The sequence below is a fragment of the Centrocercus urophasianus genome, unplaced genomic scaffold (assembly GCF_019232065.1).
Source record: "Centrocercus urophasianus isolate 14NV4802_14NV808 unplaced genomic scaffold, USGS_Curo_1.0 seq_15, whole genome shotgun sequence".
In the NCBI taxonomy this organism is placed as follows: domain Eukaryota; kingdom Metazoa; phylum Chordata; class Aves; order Galliformes; family Phasianidae; genus Centrocercus; species Centrocercus urophasianus.
This window is the reverse complement of record NW_024884697.1, coordinates 12,502,738-12,512,284: the sequence shown is the minus strand read 5'-3', so window position 1 is coordinate 12,512,284 and position 9,547 is coordinate 12,502,738. Positions and strand designations below refer to the sequence as shown.

At 42.1% G+C, this 9,547-nt stretch overlaps 1 protein-coding gene across 3 annotated transcripts in view; it reads left to right on the top strand.

Annotated features, from left to right (window-relative positions):
- The first annotated feature begins 246 nt into the window (after nucleotides 1-246).
- The window catches only part of ATXN7L1 (ataxin 7 like 1), a 110,617-nt gene continuing 101,316 nt past the window's right edge, over nucleotides 247-9,547 (top strand). For all 3 annotated transcript variants that reach the window (XM_042815413.1, XM_042815411.1, XM_042815412.1), the window contains exon 1: nucleotides 247-426. In XM_042815413.1, coding sequence (XP_042671347.1) covers nucleotides 408-426 — 19 coding nt within the window. In that variant the 5' untranslated portion in view covers nucleotides 247-407. The remainder of the gene's footprint in view (nucleotides 427-9,547) is intronic.

Sequence of the window (9,547 nt, the reverse complement as noted above, 5' to 3'; positions counted from 1 at the left end):
CGGCTGCCCTCCACCCCGCGCCCCCCGGGTCGGGCCGCGCCGCGCCGCGGGAGGTGCCGCCCCCCCGGGCGCTCAGCTGACGCGCCGGGCCCCGGTGCCATGCGTGCGGGTGGCGCGGGCCGGGCCCCGCCGCGCGGGCTACGCCGCTGGGCCGGAGCCGCGGTGGGGGAAGGGGGCGAGGGGGAGGATGCGCGGCGCCGAGCGGAGCGGTCGCGGGGAGGGGAAGGAAGGGGAGAGAAGGGGGGGCCCCGCGAGCGCTGTGGCGGTGCCGGAGCAGCGCACCTCCTCACCTCTCTTCCGAACAATGCGTGCACACCTCGGGCCTCGGCTCCTGACTGTGCCTCTCCTCCTCTGCAGGTGCAGATCTGGAAGAGACTGGAAAGGAGGGTGCGAAAAGCAGGGAGGTGATGAGGCTCAATAAAGAAGGTGAGCGCGGGGCCGGCGCATCTCCCTACCTGTCGGTGGTGGTTGGCCGCGGCGGGCGGCCTCGCTGTGCCCAAAGTCGGGCAGGTGGCTGTGGCAGTGTTGGTGTGGTGCGGGAGCACGGCTGTGTGCAAGTGGCAGGTGTGTAAGGGGACAGGGTGATCCTAAGGCAGCGGAGGGGATGGGGTCATCCTAAGGCAATGGGTGGCCCTGTTGGGGCCATATTGGATTTTTGCTGGGGACTCTGTCCCTTCTCAGTGTAATGCTTCACACTCTTCTATAAGATGAGCAGATCGAGCCTTGCGTCAGGGCAGATAACCTCTATGTTGTATTTTTATATACGCTTATATTCTTAAAGCATTCGGCTTGTTGAAGCAGTCCCTCAGGATCATTGTATTCTCTTTAGGCCAAGTTCCGTTTTATTCTTTCATTCTTGCTGCTGGATGTGACTTACAGTCAACTGAATACCCAACGTCTGACGTTGCCTTACAGTAGGCCAAGTCATGCGTATTGTGCAAAACCCAATACAATAGGTCACTTGGGTCAGAGGGTTTGCTGGTACCGTAAGTATGGACGGGCAGATTCCATGCTGATGATGCCTGCCCATAGGCCATGCTTGGCTTAGTCCTGTCAGCTGCTGGGCAGCACAGGCAAATCACTCTGACACATCTTGTTGGTGATGTGTATAGTTGAAATTGTGCTGGAGGAGCATCTAGTGCAACTGGTGGGATGGTTTGGGACGTGCTCTCGTGTAGTGTTCTGTTCACTTTGTTTCGTTAAGGAAGTGCTACGTGCTTGCTGTCTTTCCATCACAATAAATACTTCTTGTGAAATTGGTTCCTAACAAGTGGTCCGGCATAGAGTAACTTCTGTGTGACTTCCTGATGCTGAGAGAAATCCCACCGTCACCTGTAATGCCAGAATAGATATTCTGAAATGGTGCAAAGGTTCTTGTTACTGTATTGTTGCCTTTACATTATTTAAGTTTGAGCACCTCAGCAGCTTAAATGAATTTTATTTTCTATAAACAACTCCTGAAAAAGAATGAATTAATTAGTGAAGTCAATTTGTGTGATAAAATTGCGTAGAATACGGATTAAATAAAAATGAATTAAGAACAATATAGAACCCCACTTTGACAGACCTTGATAGAGATGCCAGGCTTGATTGTGTTCCTGTCTTGATTGTTTTACATGCTGGAACTCCTCTATTTTGCTGTCTCCAAAACAAGCTAGAGACAGAACTGGGATTTTAATGTAGTTCATCAGTAGGTGCAAGGTTTGAGGCTCAGTCTGTACGGCTATCAGTAATGTTGTGCATGCACTTATTCAGAAGCAATTGAACACAAGTTTTGGTGGAAGAGCTTGACCTCCATAGGGAGCTTGGTTTGGTGAGATTAAATATTTTGTGCCTAGAAATCCTAGAGCACAAATTCTTGTTGTGATGTTATTTGAGATGTAAAGATCGAACAGCATCACTGCTCCTTAGTCATACCCACATGCAAATCATTTCCTAGAACGGTTCGGTGTGTGGGGTGAGCTGTAGTCCTTTATTGGTTTTTGGGGAGTTCACAGACTCCATTAAGGGAGATCTAGTTGAACTTGCTCTCCAGAAAAATTATTTCCAAACATGCAGTGTCATCACTGATGGTGACAGGTGTGAACTACTTGCTGCTTTTATGGAGCTTGCATTGCAGAACTGTTTAAAACAAACAAAAAAGCTGACAAAATACTGTTGCATTTAGAAAATAAAAAGCTGTAGGAATTCTTTTGTTTCCTTGTAGCAACTTGCTTTGGATCACTTAGAACTTTCACAAAGTTCCAATAAATGAGTATGTGTTGAAATATTTCTCCCATGTTCACCTGAGCAGTCTGTTAACACAGGTGCTTCCACCACACCCACCCATGTGTCTGAACACCCAGTGTAGATCCTGCTTGAGCCCTGCTGTCCTTAGCAATAAAGGTGTGGAAAAATGTGAAGAGTTAGATTGTTTCACAGAAAGCATTGCTGGCATACTTGTGGAATCATTCGTGCACTTCATGGGGTCTTGCACACAATGTTCTGTGCGATGTTGACTTTTTTTGTTGGGTTTGTTAGTAGACATGGGCTGTGGTCATGGTAGGTCTTAGTATCAAACTCAACTCATTTCTGCTTTGCAGTCTTACATGTTTGAGTAGGCAGTCTATGCCATTTATGGTGCCAGGAGATTGTGAGTGGTGTTGTGCAAAAATCAGACTTTGCATGTAAGGTAACAGATGGACGGGACGTTAAGAATTAATAATACCAGTCCTGTCCAATAAAGGCAGTGTAAAATCTCATCTCGTCATGCTTGCTTCTTTTAATGTTTATCTGAGTTTTGTCAACTTTCATTTATGTGGCCTTTCCTTTATAAATTACTGAAACTGTAGGCAGGATGACATGGGAAGGGGACGACAGTGATCATCTCCAGACCACGGCAAGGTGACATGTGTTGTTATGGTAGAACCTGATGTCAAATACTTCCAGCCAGCTTCATCCCTGCATTGCTGCCTCCTCTCTGGTTGTATACTACTGTGGTTAGGGTGGTGGGCTGCTCTTCCTCCTTCTGCGGCGTTGCTGGGAACCCGGTGACAGTGTGGAAGTGGGCTGCTGCATTTCCACCTGATGATGTGTACTTCTGGCTCATCCCTGGGCTGTGGGGTCACAGTCCGGCTGTGCTATTCGTTTCTGTGACACAAGAGGTGCACTGAGGCTGTGTGCACCATGGCCATCTTTAGGAAAGAAATACTGATGCAGAAAGATCACTCGTTGCTTTTATTTATTCTGCAGTGGATGTAGAAGCAACACCGGGAGAGAAATTTCCTGAACATTTGTTGTTCAGTTTTGTAGATGGAATTGCTTTTTGCATGCTAATACTTTTGGGTTTTCCAGTGAATGCGGTTTGTCCACGGTTGACTTCTACTGCCGTGTAGATCTGCGGAGAGAGGATTACGAAGTTGCAAGCGTTCACAGAAAATGCAAAATTTGATGCATAAATGTATGTGCCACAAAAAAACAAAACAAAACAAAAAAAACCAACAAAAAACAAACCAACAACTTTATCTGCTTATCTAATCAGGAAGCTGAAACAGTATTGTGTAACTTATCTGACAAATCACTACCAGCCAACTAGCTTAGCTAGAAGAGGGGTTATCAGAATTGGAGCAGCATTTGGAATTTATGTTGAATTTTTAAAAGCTTGAATGGCGTATTTGAAGAATTGAAGATTTTCTTATAGATAGCATGAATAGTAAAGAGTCTATATTTATTTGGCAATTTGTGTCCTGTAAACATTACCATAACTGCAAGCTTAAGACAGATACTGTGGCACTTTATTACTGGCGATATCCTGTACCTGATTTTAGGTTAATTTTGGAGGTGTATGTTCTACCTTATACATTAATCACATTCTTCTACTGTTTTTTTTTTTTTTTTCTTATATACAGAACTCTTTATTAATATGTATATATAATCAGTTTAGCAAATGTGCAAGGGTTAAGTACTGGGACTATTTCCAGGCAGACACTGCCTGTAAAGGAGCAAAAGATACCCTGTGAGTCTTCCGTAACTACAGCAGAGTTAGATGTGACCTGTGGGATTTAGATCTGTATCTGGGTGCTTGGTGTCATAGCCAGCTTCAGTTTCTCAGTTCATTGGGTTTGTATGATTGAGGTTTCAATCTGATGATGTGCGTGTTTTGTCTTAGATAATCTTTTCAGTAATCATTCTGACTCGTTTAGCATTAAGAATGTTATATAAAAATGGCTCTATTCTGTTTTTCTGATTTCTGTGTTTAAAATTTGAGATTTTCAATATGATATTTGTGTAGCTCCAACCATGACAATTTTACTTGAAGCTTATATATGTAAACTAGAGCTTAAAATCTACTGGTTTTCCAATACTTTTTTTTTTTTTTTTTTGACTTTCCATATGAATATCTGATGGAGAGTTACTTGGTAAATACTCTGGTACCATCAGAACTAATCTAAGAGAGTTCCGATTAATTTTGCTTTCAGGATTTTGTTCTTCAGTAAAACATCTTGATACATTTATTATTCTTCATGGGGAAAAAAATAAGAAGTTAAGGAGGTTGGGAGATGGTAGGGAACACTTCAGTACAGAAGAAGGATGTAGCATATAGCATTGTTTTATATGAGAAATGAGGAAGAAGACTAAAATTATTTATGAGGATATTGTGAAAGAAGGGAAGACAAAACCAGCTGGTTGATGTAAGCATGGAATTTGGAGTTGATTTTTTTATTTTTTTTTAAATTATTTTAATTTTAGTTTGTTTACTAGTGGCTTGCGAATGGAGCCGTCTCCTTTAGAAACATTTCAAACAAAAACTGTAGAATAAAACTTTTGTTTTTATTTCCTCATCTTTTCCCTTTTTTTTGTGGTGGTGAGGAATGTTGGTGAGGGCTGAGAGGGAAGGAAATGGTAACGGTGTGCCCCAGAAGAGCGAGGTGAAGAGATTATTGGATTCAGATCACCTTACCATAGCTGGTGATTTGGGTTTTTTGTTTGTTTTTGTTTTTACCGTGGGCAAAAGAGAGGAATTAATGCTGTCTAATTTTAAATCTCTTCCCCGTTAGCTAGTAAGGTCTTCCAGAGATACTAGTTCTTGAACAGATGCAGTATTCAGGTGGAACTTGATGAGTGAACAACCTGAGAACTGGCAGGATGCAAAACTTGCTGCTGGCAAGGGAAACTTTTTCTTACTGTTCTAACTTTTATGCAGGGGATAAGAATAATGAGCAAAGATCCCAATGGGATTTTTCTTCAGGATGAGAAATGACAGTGGGTTTGAATTGTATGCGTTCTGGTGTTTAAATTCCTGATCAGTATATGATATCTGACTCAATTCTTTTCCCCTTTTTTCACTAGCTTCTGCATGTAGAGTGGAGTGGCTCCACGCTGTTGCTATAGCCTCATTTAATATGTCTTGAGGACTGGCTTTGGAGGAAGAATGGAATCTTATGTACGATAGTGCCCAGAAATGCAGTGATAAGTATAGTTCAGCTTTCAGAAGATAAGTACGTAACTGTGAAGCTAGAGCACATTCTTTACCTCATCATCCTGCACCCTGGGTGAAAAGAGCAGAGCAGTGAGAATGTTCTGTGATCAGATACTCAGTGTTTTGAATCAGGATTTTAATATATTAAAATATATATCTAGAACTCTTGTTCTCTAAATGTCGTCTTCAGAAATTCTGATTTGGTTAGGTGGCATGTGTTCAGGAGATAGCTTTCCCAGTATTTGTCCAAGAGTTACTCTGAAGAGCTTGGTCCCCCTCTGGTTTGAGGTATGTCTTTTGCATATCAAGGGGGAAAGCACATGTGGATTTCTGTCCGCTGACAGTGCTGCTACTAGAAGTCTCACTGTGACATTCCTTCTACTCTGTAACTTATCACAGGACTTGAGAGCAAGGGAGATGACCCCAAGCCCTGTTGTCATCACAGAAAGTGAAGTCACGTGTATCTAATTTTGTCTAAGATACAGAAGCACTGTTTCCTTATTGATCCCTCTCTTTATAGGGTTAATGGTTCATAGATGGAATTTGGGTTTCTGCTTTAAATAGGGTCTACGCAAGTGTTGAACCATTGCCTCTCAGTTGGAGTAACTTCCTTGAAGTGGGCCTTTTGTTCCTCAGTAATTAAAAATGGAGACACTATCAGGTTCTATTTTACCTCTGAGGCAAAAGATGCTGGCCACTTAATGAAAGCTGAGGTATGTGAGATGGGAGCAGTGCAAGAGGGAATGTGTTTAGACTGCATTTTAAGTTACAGATCACTGGAGTCCTGTGGGCAGAAGGCCTGAATTTCTGGTAGTCCCAGTGAAAGTTTAGATTTATGATGCTATGTGCACTACTAAGTAAGATCACTTGCAGTGAAAGTAATATATAGATATGAAAAGGAATATGTAGTGTTTCTTAAGGAATTAATTCTTCTCTAATATTAAATGCCATGACAACTTGTTACTAAAAATGATTTTTGAATAACTAGCAAAAAAAGATGTTCAGTTTACATGGGTATGGATTAATGTCAAGTTGCTCGATCCCTCTATCTTTTAGCTTCAGCTTGGCAGAGATGCTTTTTGGCTTGTACTTGAAAAAGCAGATTCAGGAGTTGATGTGGGGTGCCAGGTGAAGCTAGTAACTTAAATGTCAGAAGACCTGTGGATGTTGCTGTAGTAAAACAGTAAGGGTTGTTGATAGAGATCTCTCAGCACATCTGTAGGAATAAGTTTTTGGTTCTTGTTCTGGGTGAGGAAGATGAACCCCACATGGGTATAGTAATCCAATTTTTATCATAGTACTTTGCAGCTATCTGAGCTAACTCGAATTGAAGATGGAATCCAGCACTGTTACTTAGGACAGAAATGGGACAAAAGGAAACCAACTACTTTATGCATGATTTGCATGATTTCTCTCTCTTTTTTTTTTTTCTTTCTGGTCTACTTTCCATAGATGATTGTTGATGATTTTAGGAGAGTGCTATGTTAAAATTTGTTTTGCATGGCTTATTAAAAATTATGCTTGCAAGCCGCTTATATTGTTGGTGAAGTGGACTTTGTGATTGCTTTCAGTCTTGCACTCAACAGAATTAGAGATGTCTTCCTTTCTTCTGAGATGCCGTAATTATTATTCAGCAATTTATTTTCATGTTTCAATCTGTTACATTAATAATACAGACCTGAAGCCCAGCTTATCTTCCTCCTTGTACTGTTGACAGCAATAAGACTTTAGAATTGTTGAGTCTTACTGAATTCTGCTGTTAATGTTCAAGTATGTACAAAATGTGTAGTGTCTGAGGAACAAAGATTTGTCTTTTCCCAGATCCAAAAGAGTGTCAGCCAGAAGTTCTTGAAGACAGAAGTCGTAGATTCTGTCTTCTGGTACCAGTTTGTGCCTAGTGCAGTTTCACTTAATCCCCAGGCCTCCTCTGAATCATGTGTAAAACGGAAGCAGTTGTATTGTGACAGAGCTGTGTACAGCACACAGGGGGGTTAGGCTGGCTTCCCCTTCTGTTTGCTTGGAGCAGGTGTTCAGCAGAAGAGAGAAAGAAGGGCTGAGGAAGAAGCGTTGAGAAGTAAGGTTGACTGTCAAAGGGTAAGGGTTCATGGCGTTTGATTCTGTGTGGGGATCTTTGCTGTGCTCTTTGTTTTGTTTATATTTTTTTCTGATACGCAGCATTTGATGTTTCTGACCAGTCACTCTTCCTCTTCCTTCTACTGCAGGGAGCTAGACATGAGAGGGGCAGGGACTCTGGGAACTGGAAATTGTATTTGCACTGGACAGTGCTAATATAAGAAATGTAAATTGTCACGTGTCATCCTTGAATCTCTGATAGATGTTCTTTCCTCAAGTCACCTTTTGGCTGGCAGTGATTGTGCAGATCAGATCGATGGTCAGGTGAGAGTTAGCATTTTATTTTTTAGGCTGCTTTTAGTCACACCTCATCGAGTTGGGATAGTGTTGATGATTTAGATCAGAAAAGTTTGTTGGAGCCATGTCACTGCAACAAGCACTGACAATCTAAAACCTTATTTGTTTGGGGCTGATAATGGAGTCAGCTGGAGGACAGTGATCTGGATGAATGTAAGTAATTAATCTCTTACTGCCGTGATTAGGAAGGGAGAATTATTATTTGCAAGATCCTAATGCTAGCAGCCCCTTCAGGGACTAGACACTGTTGAGCATGGTAGCAGCACAGGGACAAGGGGTGCGTGCACCTGCATGTGTGTTTGTTGTGAAATCCTTGTGCTATGGAGAACTAATTTTTAATGTATGATAAAACAGGAGTTTCAGTGTTGACAAAGACACTTAGTTGTTCAGCATGGAAGGTGGTAGACTTTGTACACTACTAGCCTAGTAAGCATAATTTTCTTAGAGCAGTGCAAGGAAAGCTTTCAGGTGAAGGACAGTGAAGTAGTTTTGCAAGTACTCGGAAGGTGTCTTTACTCGGGTGTGGAAGCTGAGTCACAGAATTGTAGGGGTTGGAAGGGACCTCGAGACATCATTGAGTCCAACCCCCTTGCCAAAGCAGGCTCCCTACAGCAGGTAGGAACCTGAATCAAAAGAGTGGTTGTTGAAAATTTGGTAAATGGATACTGACATCACGAGCTAACTAGATACGTAAGCAAATGATGTCTTGGCAGGTAGGATGGGGGCAGTATAGCTTAGGTAAGGTAGGAACCTAAAAAGCAAAGATGAATTGTTCCCAGTGTTTGAAGTTGGGGGATTGTGCATAGATGAACGCAGAGGGAATAACAATCAGTATCACAAAATAGAAAAAATAACTTTTGAACCAGTGGGAGTATGTAAGATAATGTTCGTTGAGACAAAAAAGGAGAAAATCTTAAGTATAATGTAGCAAAGGACAAACGTTTGGAGGTGTTGAGAGAAGGATTTTTTTCTAAAGGCTAAGACAGGAGGAAACAGTTACAGACAAAGCATGAATGAGTGGATTGAGAGAGAAGTCATTGTCAAAGATGACATAGTATTTCACATCTGAATGATGGACAAGATGATGATCTTGTCCACAATGATCAAGAAGGGAAGTGGTGGGGGAAAAAAAGAGGGTGGAAGAGGTGAGGCCTAAGCTCTGATCTATCTGTATAGAGCTGAAGGTGACAGCTTTTCAGTGACAAGAAGTGTCAGAAAAATAGGCTGAGATTTTTTGTTTAGGCATTAATCTGCTCTGTTTGAGACCTGTCTCATAAGGAGCTGAGTGTAGGGATGAAATTCCCAAACAGAAGGAAAGTGCAAATGTTGTCATTCAGGAGCCCTAAGAGAAGATGAAGTAGGAATAAGGAGCTTTTCAGTGACCTTGAAAGGAGTTGATATGGGGAGGAAGGGAAGGAAGCAGGAGAGAGCACTGTTGTGGAAATGAGGAAAGGAGAATTCTTTGAAAGGAGAAATGCATTTGATTTTAGTAAAAGACAGGAATGGGTTATGGAGGATAGAAGTGGTGGAGTTGCAGTAGTAAGGGGTTTCTAGATACTTTGGTGGAAATATTTGCATCGTGTTACAAGGTATAACTGAGGGGACTTGGGGCTGGAGTCAGAGAGATGTTGCAAGTGTAATTTGTCATTGAACAGTTCA